Source organism: Hemicordylus capensis, chromosome 4, assembly GCF_027244095.1.
Source record: "Hemicordylus capensis ecotype Gifberg chromosome 4, rHemCap1.1.pri, whole genome shotgun sequence".
Taxonomy (NCBI): Eukaryota; Metazoa; Chordata; class Lepidosauria; order Squamata; family Cordylidae; genus Hemicordylus; species Hemicordylus capensis.
Window position 1 is genome coordinate 174,338,347 of NC_069660.1, and position 17,201 is coordinate 174,355,547.

A 17,201-nucleotide genomic window follows, 5' to 3' on the forward strand; every position below is an offset into this window, starting at 1 on the left:
TAAAGGTTGCAAAATGTGTGCAGTGCTCTCGGCTGGTTTTGCCCATAGGGAACAATGGGTAACTCAAATCACCCCATTGTTGCTCATGGGTAATTCCTAGAGACTCCAAAGTGGGTTGGGTGGTATAGCGTGGTGGGTTCTACCTACCTCCCAACCCACAAAAGAAATGGGCAAGTGGGCAATTAATTTTTTAAAAAATCTAAACCCCCATATAATCGGATGATGGGGGGGATTGGAAAGTTTTATAAAAATTAAGAATCCCCGCTTGCCTGTTACTTAGTAGTACTTTTCTCTGCGTCTCTTGATGTCCCCTGAAAATCTTTCCCAGAGATCCTGCAAACCTTCGGGAACATATTTGGGGGGTTGGGCATTGAGGAAAGGGCATTCACTAAAAATGCCCCTTCTTGTGCAAGCAGAATGTACTTCTCTGAATGTGATATTGGTCTGGATGTGAGCCAATATACCTAGGCTTCAGGAAGGGTTTTAACTGAATCATACAGAAGAAATATGAACTAGAAAAATATACTGTAATGTGCATGAGCAGGGGGGAGGAGCCAAGATGATGACGTAAGAGCAGCCTGCTTTAGATCCTCAGTCTTAACTAATTTTTTTTCCTGAGAAGCTCCCAGTCTTTAAAAAGAATCGTCACTGCTTATGTGGGAGACTCCTGGCAGCCCCTTTGTGGTGATTATCCAGCATTTGGAAGAGCAGAAAGTGGATAAGAGATTGTTATTCTCCAGAAGTGCCAGTGCCTTGGAGGAGCTCACAGCTTGGCTAAGTGACACAATAAACACTTCCAAGATGGTGAGAGCTATCCTATCCCTTTATGTCACCTATTATGGAAAATAAGTGCAGCCAGACCAATTGTGGGTCCCCCACAAATGATAAAATCCATTCAGCAGCTTAAAATAGATGGATCTTACCCTCTTAAGGAAGATGAAAGAGACTTTATTACAATACCCACATGTAATAGATATGCTGCCATTGAGACAGACTATTTTCTCTCCTCAGAAAGGCCAGTTTCATCAGTTGATGGCCCAATTTCACCAGGAGTAACATTAATGTCTGATAACCGGGAGCCTTTAACGGGTAAATTGTTAGCATTGGAAGAGGCTCAGAAATTAGGGCCACATTCCACTTTTCTCATGGACAGCATAGCAAATCAATGTTTATTGACAGCAAAAACAGTGATATCAATCTTTGAATACATCCCTTCTGTGTTATTAATGACATATTGAAAATTTTACTCAGAAGTACTTGGCAAAGACAGACTGGTCTTGTGGCAGCAAGCATGACGTGTCCCCTTAGCTAAGCATATGAATGGAGACTAGAAGTGTAAGCACTGTAAGATATTCCCCTCAGGGGATGAAGCCGCTCTGGGAAGAGTAGAAGGTTTCAAGTTCCCTCCCTGGCTTCTTCAAGATAGGGTTGAGAGAGATTCCAGCCTACAACCTTGGAGAAGCTGCTGCCAGTCTGTGAAGACAATACTGAGCTAGATAGACCAATGGTCTGACTCAGCATATGGCAGCTTCCTATGTTCCTAAGTCTTCAGTGCCTAGTTTCAGCAAGGCAGCAGATGAGCAACAATGTGACTGTGGATTTCGGCCAGCCTGCAGCTGTTGCTGGACATTGCAGTTAAATCAGGTTATGCTTTATGTCTGTCTGAATAATATTAACAGAAATTGTTGTTACTCTCTCTTTTTTTCATGTTTAAATTTTTATTGATTTTAACAATATCTTAACATTCACATCACATTAAACAAATATTGACTTCCTGCTCACACCTCCTCGTGAATCACCAACTATAGAATTAACCCTTGCTATAATAGTAATTCAAAACATATATCTTAAACCTTACAAACTCGATTTTGATCTACCCAACCTGCTATTATTACTAAATTTCAAACCTTGTTGTAAAATCAATATTAGGGAAATAGTTCTTTAAGTATAATAAAAATGGTTTCCAATCTTCTTTAAAACATTCCAAATTTTGATCTCTTATCAGTGCTGTGAGTTTTGCCATCTCCGCATATTCCAAAATTTTTAACAGCCAATCTTCTTTTGAAGGCAGTTCATTACTCTTCCATTTCTGCGCATATATTATTCTGGCCGCCATAGTAGTGTACATAAAGAATGGAGAAATCATTGGCACTCTCACAGAGAAATAACTCGTTCCTTGAGCCAGCTCTTGAGATGTGGGTCTCAGTTTAATGATCTCATTGCCTTCAATTGACTGCTTAGCCCTCCGGCAGCCAAGAGATTTTTGTTAACTTTTAATCAACCCATTATTCCACATATACTGTTAAAGATTAAATCCTTCTTGCATACATTCCAAATCACACCTGTCCAAGTATTCCATAACACTCTTCCATCAATAATAATAATAAACTTTATTTGTTAGCTGCCCCATAACAAATTGTTCTCCTGGCGGCTCAACCATCAAGCCAGCTCAAATCCAGTACCTCTGACTATAGATAAGCAGCCTGGCACCGACTCTGTTGCTATTTCTAATCAGTCCTCAGCCTTGTCAGAGGCTAGAGAAGAACATCATTCTAAGAAATCAGTTCTGGGCCCGCAACCCCAAAAAGGGCGTAAATGTTTCAATGGAGGAACATCTGACTGATTGCTTTGGAATATTGCCAAGAACAGAATGAGATTATAGGTAGGCTAGAGGGCCTCAAGAATATGCTGACTTCCCTCTGCTCTTTCACTGAAACACTCTCAGCATGTCTTCTTCTAAAGAGAATTACAGTCAAAAGTGTGTTATTGATGACCCGCTATCGATACAAGAACCAAGTGACTCTCCTGTTCTCTCCACTCAGAACCTTGAGCTTATCTCACTTAACAGCTCCTCAGCCCATGAGATGAATTTGGTACAACTAGCTGAACAAGATATTAACCCTCTAGTAGTGAGTGCTAAAGATCTGGGAAACCTGGTACAATGGAACTCCCCACTTCTTCCAACAGTTGAAGATAGGCTGCCTGCCAATGTAAAAAGAGGTACCTGCATGGAAGACCCCAACCAGCTAGCAGCTTCAAACCCTACTAATTGACTGTCAAGAGACCCTGGCTCCATAAAAGCAGTCTTCTGGAATTTTGCTGGGTGGCAGAATAAGTTTGTGAATAATAATTTTGAACAATATCTGGAAAACGTTGATGTCATCTTTTCGGCAGGAGACATGGTGCCAGGATACTTCTTTATTATACTTGCAGGGTCTCCTCAGTTTTGCTCTACCTGCCATCAAACAGGGTCTCCATGGGACAGCAAGTGGAGGGCAATTAACATTAATCTTGGTGGAGCTTGAGAGTGATGTTAACCAAAGGGATTGGTCTTATAGTGAGTATATACAGACAGTTTATATAGCTAACAAATATCTGGGATCCATTCTTCGCATTAATGCATATCTCTCTGTGGGTAGGAAAGGAATTCCAATTTGTGGCTCCAGGTCTGGTCCTCCTTACAAACTTTGTTGGAGAAAGTTGAGCAACTGCTACCAGATATTGATATTCTACTAGTTGGGTATTTCAATGCTAGCTTTGGCTAGAATATAAATAGTTTTATTTTAAAAAGATACAGACCAGTTTAGATGACATGGTATCTCATCTGGGCCTCCTTAAATAAGATGCTGAATGAGTATGGGGTTTCCCTCCTGAATCTGGATTTCACATTTGGACTTTACAATCTTCACGGTACTGACCATGATAACTCTCATGGATTCAATGAGCTGGGCCTCACAATCACACGAGCAGGGAGGGAGCCCTGGCCGCCCACACGATTGCCAGCTCCGTGACAGAGCCGGCAGAGGCTGGGGAGCTCAGGGGCCACGTGGCCCCCGCAAGCCCCAGTATACCCTGTGCAAGCGTGCAGGGCATACTGGGGAGACTGCTGGAGCCAGGAGGCAGCTTTTTGCCTCCCCTCTGGGGGTCTGAGTAACCGCAGTGCAGAGCCAGGCCACGGCTACTCACAATCTTTAAAACCAGGTTTGCGGAGCGCTTGCTCTGCAAACCTGGTTTTAGGGGAGGGTTACTTAGACAGGTTACCCGCCTAGGAACCACCAGGCTCACAGCCTAGCCCACTCCACTAGCCCAATTTTGCCCCATCGTGTGAATAGCCTCAATATCTGTTTATGTGCTAATGGTGCCAGTATTATAGATTACATTTTGGCATCTCTGACATTCCTTTCACAGGTAATGAAAAGGGGTTTCTCTTACCAGAGAGAATTCCCAACACAATTAACACTCAGCAAAGAGAGCAATGCCCCTCCTTTAAATATTTGGGTGTCTCCTTTCAGAAATATTTATGTTGGCCAGTCATTCTTAATGCAGCCCTATTAACTGTACAATGTACAGGGGGGGTCATTTTAAAATTCTTCTTTTCCGGGGTGTGTGTGTATCATTTAATAGCTCCTGCACTCAAAATGTTTCAGGGCAAAGTAATTCCACAGTTTTTGTAAGGGGCAGAGATTTGGGAGTGGAATGTGCAAGTGAGTGAGAAATTAGAAATAGTCCAGGATATCTTCCTGAGGAAAATTCTGGGCCATCCCCCAGGCACCCTTGCTGTGTATCTAAGAATGGAGTCTCTGTTAGAGTCCATTTGATACTGCTAAAGTGTTTTAAGAAACTTGACAAACTTCCAGAAGAACAGCTAGTTAAATCATGCTTTCAGCACTACCAAAAAGGGAACCAGTGGGTTGATATGCTATCCCATATTCTACAAATGCACTCTCTGCCTTCACTAGAGGAACTTCAGTCCTGGGGGGTGGGAGGACTCAGTGATTGACTCCTTGTGCGGGATGCCAGCCAAGATGCTGGTTTGGCCCAACATTCCAAGCTCCCCCTATGGTAGTCTCACTTCAAGAAAAACAGATCCATTTTGCAGTGCCTACTCAACCTCACCGGCACACCACTAAGGAAGGCATTTACCAGTTAACGTTTTCAAATCATGCTCTCGGCATATCTTGAGGATAGATTTCACAAAGTTCCCATGGAACAGCGCCTCTGCCCCTGTGGCCAGGAGCAAGTGGAGGACATTAAACATTACATCTTACACTGCTCCTTTTATGGAACCAAATGAGAAAAAACACTGGGTCAGATTACTGATAAATTCACGGGTTCTGAAATAGAATATATTAGTTACTTGCTGGCAGATGTGTTTCCTCATGTTATTTGTCAAGTGGCCATTTTTGCTTTATTGTCTTTTAAAATTAGGAAGAGAACATGATGTATTTGCTAGCCCTGCTACATATCTGGCTAAGTTGTAGTTACAGGACTAGCTCTTTTATTCAAATTGTACCCGTCAGAGTTGTAACTACAGTTAGGTATTTAGGATTATATCTCTTTTTATTTTCATGCATGTTGTTTAGCTGGTTTCTGAGCCCTTTCTCATGACCACGTGAGTCAGCTTGCTGGCTGGCAGCGGGGAAGGCTGCAGAAGCTCGCCTTCCCCACAGACGATCAGGATGTGTGAGTGTGCAGTGTATTGTAAGGATCTTCCCAGCAACAGGAAGGTGCCTGTCAGTGTTTAATTGACACACAGTCAATTAAACGGGGTTAAGGGAGTGCTCACTCCCTTAACCTTGTTTAACAGCCCAGCTTCTTAGCCAGATTTGATTGATGCCAAGAGCCAAGTGGCTCCTGGCGGTTCCCACGAGACGCCAAATCTGGGTTTAGCTGCCCTAGCCTCGTCTTGGCTGATTGTGAGAACAGCCTCATTATGTTTCTTACTGTCATCTATTTTTTCTTTAAACATGATGTATTCACTTTTATGTTTTATGTTTCATTATGCTTTAATATGTGTGTTATGACCTGTGGTCACAACAGTAAATTTACTTACACTTATGGATGAGCAAATCTCTCTGCTCTGTTGTTTTAAAGAATGCCAAGTTTTACTGGGTTAATACCACCATCTTTCATTTTTGATGTTTAACTTGAGCACCAATACCTGCAGAAGAGTTTTGTATTATTAAAAAGCTCTCCTGCAGCATTTCTCATTGGTTGTTCCCATAACAGATATTGAGGCTATTCACACAAGCAGGGAGGAAAGGAGGTTCTTCGGGGGGAGTGACTACACTTATTCATGCAGCTGTCCTGTCCTAGTTGGACTGAAAGCCTGCAGAGTGCTGAGCAAGGCGTCAGGGATTTTGTTCTTTCTTCCCTAGAGCAGGACTTCCTTAACTTTAGGCAGCATATATCAAATAGTAGTGAGTGAACTGCTTCCAGGAATTAGGGCAAGGTCAGGTTCTACAGGACCTGCAGCTCCCAGTAAGAATTTCCAAGGAAGAGAGATGTTGTTTCCACAATAGACCTTAGCTGAACTCCTAAATAATTAAGCAGGTCTGCCAGGTATCCAAGCTAGCAAGATTTTGGAGGTGCAGAGGGCTAGCTTGGAGCTGTACACTCCCTGTGCTGCTAAATGGGCAAAATATGTGCCCTCTATCTTCTTAGCAAGAAGCTTGCTGGAAAGTGAGGTCAGTCAAGTGAGTGAATGGTCAGTCAACATAGCAACGAATGCAGGTTCCTTACTTGGAGACCTTGTCCCTAGCCCCAAGGGCAGAATCAAACATCATCCTCTTCTTTTACATGGGCTGTGGATTGCTCTCTGTGAAACTAGCCTTCAGAAAGGCTTGGGGAATATGGAGCTCTTGAGGCAGATTCCTGCTGACCCATCTATACAGGACCCCCCTGTATCAGTCACTGTGTGGAATGCAATGGCAACTGTGAGGGAATTGCCGGATGTGAATCCCATTGGGGCCTGTATGGCTTATACGGCACCTGGATTCCCTGTCCAGTTCAGCTGCTGCTACTGCTACTATGATAACAGGAGGGGGTAACTGCAGCTGGTGGGGGGGGGCAATTTTATTACTATCCTGCCTGCAATTCAAAACCTTAGTAACGGCTAAATTCTGGTCAGTGGGAGAGAAATTCTGCAAATATCTTGTAGCACCATGGATATTTATACTGAGTTCACCATATGGTTTTGCCAAGCCAGAGATGGTATCATTATCGGGTTTAGACATCACAAAATTGGGAAAACTCTATGAGTTTAGCCTACAAAAATTATTCAGGTAACATATTCAGATATTGAAGTGACCCTCATATTGAAGAGGGGGGATAGTTCTTCATCTTCACGTTGGGAATCTGCCAAGAAGAAATGTCTCCAAAATGCAGAAGGATACATTTTGGATAAACTTGAGGAAGAGCTAACCGTAAGAGCAGCTCTGCACATCAAAGCAGGCTCCTGACAGAACTTATAAGTACTGCTTCAAAGCTCAGATTACATAGACCCATTCAGTCCTGTTCCATGATTTGTTTTTAAATTCCGCACATGTGGTCATTTGGGACTGCTTGATATGTTACTGGGGTAGCATGGTTGCTGTTGAGAACTTGGAACACATGGACAACTTTTCTTTTGACAAGCTACAGCACTTCATCCAATTCCAACCACAACAAGGAAACCCTTCATTTGGATAAGGGGCTTGCAGAATTGACTACAAATAACCAATTGTGTAGTCCAAGTAACTTCTGCCTATTTTACCTTTGTTTTCAGGAAATTTGGGTTCCCACCTTGTTGAGTATAAAGAAGAAATGTATATAACATCTGACTGTGGCAAAACCTGGAGGCAGGTAAGGAACAGAGATAGTCATATGTACATGAGCCCAACATGATATATTTGTTTCAATATCTATCTGTCTCTCTATCTAATTTCACTAATACACTGTTATCGCACAAGCCCATATAGAACTGCCAGGGTGAGGGGAGAGAGAACCAAATGTCCCTGGGCCTCTGAGAGAGGGAGGCACACCAGCTGAGTGACAGCTTGCCCTTTGCTCTCCCCTTCCCACATTTCTGAAGAAGAAGGTAGGGAGATAGATGGGGAGCAGGTGAGTCATCTTCACTTTTTATCCCAGGGACCACTCCAACCTTGCTATGACAAGAGCTCTCATCTAGTAGGATATTATGCAGAAACAGGAGACTTCATGTATACCCCTAGCTGGATGAGGAAGTAAAAGTGCAAATGGGTGCTGCATTTGTGACTCCTAACCCCATGCAGGAATGTGCTGATGCTGTGCATAAGTAGGCCTGGCCAAATAAATGCAATACCTATAGTCAGGAAACTCAATTTAGGGGCATGGATGAGTTCATTATTTATTGCCACTTATTTTACCAGAGCTTCACACAGACATTAGCCTTGGAATAATGGAACATGTGGGAACTCGATAATTAATTAATTGGTAAAATCAGAAACCTTCTTTGGAGTCATGGTGAGATAAGAGGTGTTGAGTTTTTAAAGTTTGTTCCGTGAATGAATGTAATTATCAATGATTTGATACTACCTTTTTACTGATATCATGAGATTTCAGAATAAATGTGCTTGGTGACTTCAACTCAAAAGTTGATGATTTCACTAACACAGCTTTCTTCCTGCTGTCTAATGCCCAGATTTCTTGAATGGACCCCATCACCCCACCCCACAGTCATTCACTTGATCTCATGTCTGCTAAGAACTACTCTGTCACGCCTGTCATGGAATTCTTCCTCTCCAAGCATCACCTATCTCTGCCTCTCACTCCTTCCAGGACCAGCAGTATACCTTTCTCAAAAATCTTCTTCCCTTCTCATCTCCTCTGTCACTTCTTCCCAGTCCTTAGATTCTGCAGTTTCTCAAACTTCCCAGTACTTAATGCTTGATTTGTTTGCCCCACTGCACTGTTCTCCCCACAACCCTGCCCTAGCTTATTTCCTGTATTATTATTTTAAAATCTCTCCTTATACGCTTGGACTGCTGAGGGCTTTTGGAGGAAATCAAAAGATCTTATTTACTTTGATCCCTTCAAGTTAATGTTTTTCTTTTTCTCTTCTGTCATCTACCTATCAGAGCAACGTTAATACATCCACTCTGACAATCCCAACGTCTCTTCTCTCCCTTGAATGTTTTACTAAGGCCAGCCCCTCTACCTCTTCCCTCTTCCGACCTCTACTTTCTGCCCTAGGACCTTGCCTCTTTCTTAAATAATAAAATAAAAGTCCTCTAGTTTAATCTCTCTGTATTACTTCCTGGCCCTGTTACTCTTATTCCTTATTCTCTCCTCCTCCTCCCCACCCTGGTGTCCCTTGATGGTGGCCACTCATCCTGTACACATGCCCCTTTGATTCTGTCTCCTCCCTCCCTCACTATTTTCTCCTCCTTCACGACATCACCAGCTTATCCCTCTTCTCTGATCCCCCTGGAAGAGAGGAGGTTGGTGCTTGAGAGGAGATTTGGATTGGGTCCAGGAAAGAAGCTCTCCAGGATGAGAGGCAGGGGACAAGAGTTGGTGGAAGTAGACAGGAAAGAGAGGAAAGTGAAATGAGGTGATTATTTTAAATCACGGTGAGGTGCTTCACAAGCAGTGTGAAGCACCAAAAGGAGGTCTGTGGGGAGAGCAGGTTTTCCCGACCATCCCCACAGATGACCCTTTTCCTTTCGACTCTCCTGTGAGCTGCCTGTGGCTCGCCCGGCAGCTCTGGGAGTTGGGTGTGGGGAAGCACTGCCATGCGGAGCACCACCCCCCAGAGCCCAAATAATGCCCTGTGTGAGTGTGCAGTGCATTACTGGGAGGCCCCCCCCACCTCAAGTGTGCCAGCCGTGGCTGCAAGCAGCCATAGCAGACGTACACAATCAGCCCAGTTGCGGGGGGGCGCACTCGCACCAAAACCCCAGATTAAGCAGTGGGCTACTTTAGAGGGCTCACTGCCACTGGGAGCCACACATCTCCCAGTGGTTCTCACGTGCAGCAAAAACCAGCCTGGGCTTCCCTAGACTGAGAATAGCTTCAGAATGTTTTTATTTGTCTTTTAAAACTTTGGTTTGGGGTTGTGTGTGTGGGGTGTGTGTGCTTGAATATGTGGTGATCTGCTCAAAACCTCTGCAAATGGGCAGGCAAAAATCCACATAAATCAATGAAAAGACAACCAGAGTGTCATGCAGCAAGGTTAGAAAAAAAATAAGTATTGTGGATTTAGAGGATCTCCGGTCCTTGTCTCTATACTTAACACAGAATATAGTCACTTCAGGAAGATTTGTAACAACTTCATTACTTTAAGGGCCAGTCAACATTACAGGCCCTTTAATTAAATAAGTAACAAGAGATATAATCAAGCTAGCCACATAGGTAAAACATTTTTCCTCAAAGTATGATAGCTTAATTGGATTTTCCCCTCTGCTGATTTCTAGGTATTTGAAGAGGAGCATCACATCTTGTATCTGGATCATGGTGGAGTGATTGTGGCCATCAAAGACACCTCTATTCCACTGAAAATACTCAAGTAATGCTATAGTAAACTTTCATACCGTTGTCACATTTTCAGGACCAAGTATATTCCATCAATTGAAATAAGATTTCCCCTCCATGGCGGTACATAAGAAACTTATAGGGAATCTTTTACTAATCTGATATTGGCTCAGCAAAAATGAAGATGCCAATTTAGTTATGTTGATACATTAACAATCACCAGATCCCTATGAATAAAATGAAATTCAAAATGCACATGAAGATCGCCTTTACTCGGGCACATGTCTTCTAGGAGGAGCCTGTGGCACCGTGGTGATTGGGCAATGGGGAATCCATATGCAGATAGGGAGGAGGCGGCTGTAATGGTTAAGGTCAGTTGGAATGCAACTGTTACTGGTCAGAAGATGTTCTTGATTGTAGAGGAGAGGAATCTATATACATAAAAGGATAGTGGGCAGGGGTCTGCGAAGAGAAGGAGGCAGCCATTGTGTGAATCAGATGAGGAAACAAGATGAACAAGAGCTGTTAACTCAGGAAGGGATAGAGAGAAAGAAAGAAAAAAAGAAGGGATAAGAAGAAAGATAGGGGAAGAGCAAGTGGAGGAAAGAGAAAGAGATAAAAAGAAGGGAGGGGAAGAGAGAAAGAAAGAAGGGTGAGGGATGGGCCTGAGCCTGTCAGCAGCCTGAGGGGAACAAGTGGCCATTGCAGCAGCAGCAAGGAAGGGCCCAGTCAACCACTGTGTTGTTTGGGGCTACCAAGGCCATTTGCAGAGGGAGGCAGGCAGGCAAGGGACGGGCCTGGGCTTGTAAGCGACCTGAGGGGAACAAGTGGCCATGGAGGTGGCAGTGAAGAAGGGCCCGGCCAACCGCTGCTGCTGCTTCTGTCGGGAGGAGCAGGAGCAGAGCTCTGGTGAGGAGGTCTCTGGGGATAGGAGGATGCAGCTTGGCTAATAGGCACCAGCAACGCTGCAGCCATGTCCAAGAGGGGTGCGGGGATGGAATAAAGGGATGGAGGAGTGACCAAGAGGGGTGAGGGGGATGGAAGCAACAGGATGGAGGATGAGCAGGCGGCACAGGTGAGGGTGGAGAGACCTCAGAGGTGAGAGGGCTGTGAGTGAGGGGGACTCTGGGGTGAGAGGAGCAATCAGGTACTAGTGCATTGGGTTAATCTAGTTGTGTTGTATTTTTGTCTGGTCAATGACCGAAATAAAGATTCCATTCCATTCAGATACTGAGGCAGCAAGGCAGAAAGCATTTTAAAAAGCAGGGGAGTGAGGATGGTAGTGGTGGAGGAACAAAGTTCACAGAAAGAAGGTACTGAGAAGTAAACACATGGTGCAGATACTAATAATGAGCAGCACACCATCAGAAACCAATAGACATGTTGGTTTTTGGTGAACAATTGATCGATTAAAATGACTTTTTGTATGTTTGTTACATATTGCCTTGGGTGAGAGAGAAACATATTTTAAATGGTGGAATATGGATCAACTACAAATTTCACATCAGACAGTAGCCTAAGCACTAGTGTTTTAGCATCTGCTGCCACAGGTGGAGAAAATTTACTTTAAAGGGGGAAAAAGGAGGGGGGGCGAGAACCATCATCATCTGCTGCTACTGCTAGGTCAAAATAGTAACTCCCTGGACCTTTTAAAAAATTCACTGCTGCCCCCAATCCCCCCAACATTTTGAGCATTTTTTCCTCAGCCCTAAAAGGACTGCAAATCTAGATAAAACAGCTAGTGTGGAAATGATCTAAGGGTGGTTTGTTCTTGCCAGAAGCTGGGCTATCAGAAGAGGTCACCAAAGTGGATGTCATTGGTTAAGGAGAAATATTTTCCCATACATGACTAAGTACTTTTCTGTGTGCTCTCTTTTGAGGTGCTAAACAATAATGGGTTTCCCTTTAGCCTTCCTGCTCTTAATGCCTGATGCAGCATGCAGGACATGCTATGCTACAAGGGAATGTAAAAGTCTCTGTCATTCAGAACTGGCAGTTTGTAGAACTGATAGTTGTATTGCTAGAGAGATAGGTGCTAACTTGGATAACAATCATAATAAACACCCACAGAGAAAAGAGTATGTACAAAATCAGCTTGTTGCTTTCTGTATGCCCTGTATGGCCTTTAGGGGATGGATTTGAAACATTTGCAATTCACATACTTTGGAATTTGTAAATCCTGTGGCTTAATTTTTTAAAATTTCTAACAATAATGCTTAATATGATCTTGATCAATAATAATTTTGAAACTGTTTGGGATAGAAGATTGTGGAATACACATATAAAATGAATAAAAAAATTTTTTAAGCCATTTGATACGATTCAGATCTGCAGTGAACATAGAACAATGTTACTTCCTTTACAGGTTCAGTGTAGACGAAGGACAAACATGGAGCACTCATAATTTCACTAGTACCTCAGTTTTTGTGGATGGGCTACTCAGCGAGCCTGGTGATGAGACTTTAGTCATGACGTAAGTAGTCTTTAGTCCACAGTATGCAAACTGCATGAGAAGGATTGGAAGGTTGTTGAGTAACTATAGATTTAGAAGATATCCCAAAACACACTGAGAGCATATGAGTTTAGCCTAAAACACAGACAATCTTTTGGGTGACCAGAAATGACAGGACGCTTCTATCATTGCATGGAGGCTTCAGAACTCGTGGGGCAAAAGCATGCTCAGTCTCAGAAGGAAGTATAAAAAGATAAGACAAAGGAGGGGTTCACAAGACTGCCGGCCAGTCTGGAAGTGGGGCAAATGATGGTAAAATGTTGGGATGTGAGAGTGCGCACTCCTGGCAGGCGTGATGTCTGAACCTGCCCAGGTCTGGTTCCTCGCTGGATTCCCAACATTTGTCTGACATTCTCCATCCAACTTCAGAACTACAGAGGGAGGCAGGGAAAAGGAGCGTATGGTTTTGCCCTGTTCCTTTTAATAAGGGTAGGATTCAGAAAGGGTCTGTAAGTTTTTTAATTGAAGATCTTTTCAGCTCTGCCTCAGCTTTGAAGGGGAATGGGGAACAAGTGCATCTCTCCCTCCTCCCCTTCTTGTGACTGGCTGGCTGATGCTCAGCGACATTTGTCTTGCTGTTGAGCCTGTCAGTCAGGTTGAGGGTGGGGTGTACCGAACTTGAGCACTAATCAGGGAGGAAGGGACACTGCCTGACATTCCTCCCCGTCCTCTCCTGAAGAAGACGCATTTCACTTGAAACCAAGAGAAGTGCTCAGATTACATGAGGAAATGAGTTGAGATGGGAGAGGGAGAACAAAGGGACGGTGAGCTGTCACCCAACCAGTGGGGGGGGGGGAGGATCATGTCACAGGGACATTTGTCCCACCTTGTTCAATTATAGCTACACTTCAATATCTGGATTACTGAAATGAAGTTTATTTATGCAATATGTTGACCTTATACTAAGATAAGTACCTTCTCAATCCTGTATTTTTTTATCTGAACAAACTGTAGTGCAGATCTCATTACTCTGTATTATTCCTTTGTATTTTATTCCCAGCACTTTCACAGGATGTTGATTCTGAAGCTCTTGATTTTTCTCTTTAGGGTTTTTGGGCACATCAGTTTCCGCTCTGACTGGGAGTTGGTGAAGGTAGATTTCCGGCCATCTTTCCCCCGAGAATGTACCCCTGAAGACTATGAATCATGGGATCTGACAAATCTGCAGGTACAATCTTATAGAAAGTAATCACTCTCAGAGCTGGTGACAGTTGGTGACATCATATACTCTATTTTGGTTTTTAGATCTATGTCCCATTTATTCCAGGAATTTCAGATTGACAGCAGACCATTAAGAGGTCACTAATCTTAATCAGTAAAAGTCAAATTTTACCTCTGCTGATGACTGTAGTAGTAATATTTCTAACATTTCCATTAAAAGTAAGTGCTACAGAAGAAAAGGTAGCTATTAGCTCAGGTGAGATTGTCAACATTATGAAAAGCCATGCTGTGCAATCCTATACATGTTTACTTAGAAGTGGCATAGGCTTTCATGCACCAGAACACACTTTGTCAGATGTCTGAGATGGTCACCTAAGTGGGTAGGTCTGTATGTGTACCCTGAATACAAAGAGAAAAATAAAAATAAATGTTGACTACAAAGCAAGGCCAAAAGTGTAAGCAATGCAAAAGACAGCAGTATACTGTGTGTGTAACAGTACTATGCAAAATTCAAACAGCGTAGATGCAATCCACTTCTGACTTTGTGGCCACTGGTGATGAATAGGCACAGCAAGATCAATAGTGCAAATAAACCTCTAAATGAGTGGTTTATTTGAGGTTTAGGAAATTGCGCAAAAATAGTTTTTGGAAATTAGCATTCTTTTCCCACAAGGTATGCCCAGTGCTTATATGTTACGAATATGAAAATAAGTTGAAAATCATCCTGGTCATGTATCACTGATGCATCATTGCCTCTCCCTTTCAAGCCATGTGTTCACAATGTGGGAAAGACAGTTTTAACAGCACACCTTTCAGATACATTTGTGAAGGGCTCATAATTGAGAATTTACTACTCTATGCTAGATTGCTCATTATATTCCTCCCCATGGCAAAGGATTTTTAGCTTGAATCATTAAAATATAACAATGCATATGCCTCAGTCTAACTCTAGCCACACTTTAAACAGGTATTTATATATGGCTAGTTGTTTCACAGTGCAGATGGAGATACACATTTGACTATATGAAATCTGTTGAAAGCTAGGCTGTGTAGATGGCATCCACACTAGGGATATGCAGAACCAGTTCAATTGCAAACCGGACTGCCATGAACCGAGCTGGTTCCAGCAGTTTGATTGTGAACCGGTTTAAGCTGGTTCATCAAACCGACCAGCCTAGCCAATCAGTTTGGCCAAACTGGTTTGCATACCCGCGGTTCGGTCTGAATTCAGACCATATGGTCCATGCACACCCCTAATCCACACTCAGATTAGCATTCCAATGTGCATTCAAATGATTTATGCCCATGATTTCTGACTCGAGTCAATGAAGTGCATGTGGAAGCCTGTTTATATGTGTAGAGACCTACTTAGGTATGCAGTTCGCTTTAGCTGGACTGGGGCATCACTGTACATTTGTTGGTTGAAATATAAAATTTCTGTTATTTACATGTTCATCCTGTCCTTCCTCCAGGATGAAAGGCTATATTGTGTATTTGTCTGTTGCAGGGGGGGGGGGGAAATCACCCTAAATTTTGTAGTACTCACATTTATTCTCCCTATACTTGCAGAGAGCACCCTCAAACCTTTGGGATACCTCCTTCCCTGAAACAGCAGGCAAGGTCCACTTTCAGTTTTGCTTCTCCAGGGGGAGAGGGCACCCTGCCCTCCCAGACTCTCCCTGCCCTATGAGCAAGTTGGCCGGTTTTTTCTTTCAACTGTGTGCTCAGGAGATTGTTTTGTCCATCCTCTGTGGCAGAGAGGAGACATACCTTGCTATCCAGAAGGCTCTATTTTTACTTAAGAGAAGTCTGTGGCTTATGGGAAGGCAGAAGCCTTGTTTGTTTCATTTTAGGACAGTTCCTTGGGTCAGGTTTCCACAGGCACAATTCCCGAGTGATTTTAAGGAATGTGTCATCTCGGTTTTCACATCTTTGAGTAAGCAGCCTTTTGGCAATGCTATGGCCCATTCCTTGTGTGGGGTGGCTACATCAGAGGCCACCCCACACAAATGCTTTCTGGGAAAATTTCCTCTCTGGGGGTAATTTGCCAGACTAACACATGACCTCTGGTGCATACCTTTTCTAGGCTGTGTTGGATCAACCCCTTCTTATCTGTGGACATGACCTTGAGTAAGCAGGTTCTGCAGAATGTACTTCATAACTGATGACCTGTTCTGAGTGGACCCACCCAGGGATGGGACTGCTCTTTTACATTCCAAAGGTTTTGGAATACCCTCTGGGAGTCTAAGGAGAAAAGTACATTTCTTATTGTGAATTCATGCTCCTATAGATTCGTAGAGGGCATTCCACCCCACCTCTTTGGTGTCCAGACCAGTGCACTTGTTTCTTGTTGGTGTTTGTTTTATAGGCTTCTGCTTGTCAGATATGTGAGACTAATAACTGGGACCTCCTGGGAGGTCCCTTCTTTCTTGTCCTCTTGGTGTTCCTTTATCCTGTTTGTTTTTTCCTAGGGAATGGAGTAGAGATGTGCATGGAACCGATTCTGCGCACTCCTGGGAGGGCGGTGGGGGGAGGGAAGCTCCGTTAAGGGGCAGAGAGGGTGCCTCTTCCCTGCCCATTCCTGCCCCGCCACCACCCTCCCCCGCTGGCGCTCTGCTAAAAAGCATGGGTGCAGGGCTGCAGCATTCCTTCTTGCAGCCCCATTCAGTGTCACCACGCAAATGGCCGACGTGTGCACTGTGCGCACGTTTCTTTTTTCAGCATAAGCTTTTGTGTTAGTCTTTAAGGTGCTACAAAATGTTTTGTAGCCTTTCCTTCAAGGAACTCCAGACATGTCCTTTCTTCCCATTTATCCTCACAACAACCCTGTGAAGTCGGTTAAGATAAGGAATCATGATTGCCCTAAGATCATCCAGTGAACTTCATAGCTAAGCCAGGATTTGAATCCAGGAGTTTCTTATAAAAATCCAAGACTCTACTCACATATAAGGTTGTGTTGTTTGCAGCAATTCCATTAAACAGTGTCACTTTTCTTAAGTGTGAAATAATGAATTACTAGCTGACCTGGGGCAGAGCATCTGCGTCCCTAGTTCTCCCTGTCTTCCCGCCCCATCCCTTCAGCCATTTCCCCCCCACTTCAGCCGCAGTTCGTTCTCCCCCCTCCCTTCAGCCCTGGCCGCTACTTCCTCCCGGCAGCTGGCTGGCCGGTCCTAGCCGCCGCTTCCTCTCACTGGACGGTGCTTCGGCGGCCAGCCTGGCTGCCGCCTCCTCTCACCGAGCAGCGCTTCCTCTCACT

At 43.8% G+C, this 17,201-nt stretch overlaps 1 protein-coding gene across 6 annotated transcripts in view; it reads left to right on the forward strand.

The window, feature by feature from the left end:
- SORCS2 (sortilin related VPS10 domain containing receptor 2) overlaps nt 1-17,201 on the forward strand; it is a 248,591-nt gene that overhangs the window by 175,744 nt on the left and 55,646 nt on the right. For all 6 annotated transcript variants that reach the window (XR_008305630.1, XR_008305629.1, XM_053243173.1 and 3 more), the window contains exons 12-15: nt 7,547-7,623; nt 10,215-10,306; nt 12,638-12,745; nt 13,832-13,952. Coding sequence is in view for 4 of the 6 variants with exons in the window: in XM_053243173.1 (XP_053099148.1) it covers nt 7,547-7,623; nt 10,215-10,306; nt 12,638-12,745; nt 13,832-13,952 (398 nt within the window). In the remaining 2 variants the exon portion in view is untranslated. The remainder of the gene's footprint in view (nt 1-7,546; nt 7,624-10,214; nt 10,307-12,637; nt 12,746-13,831; nt 13,953-17,201) is intronic.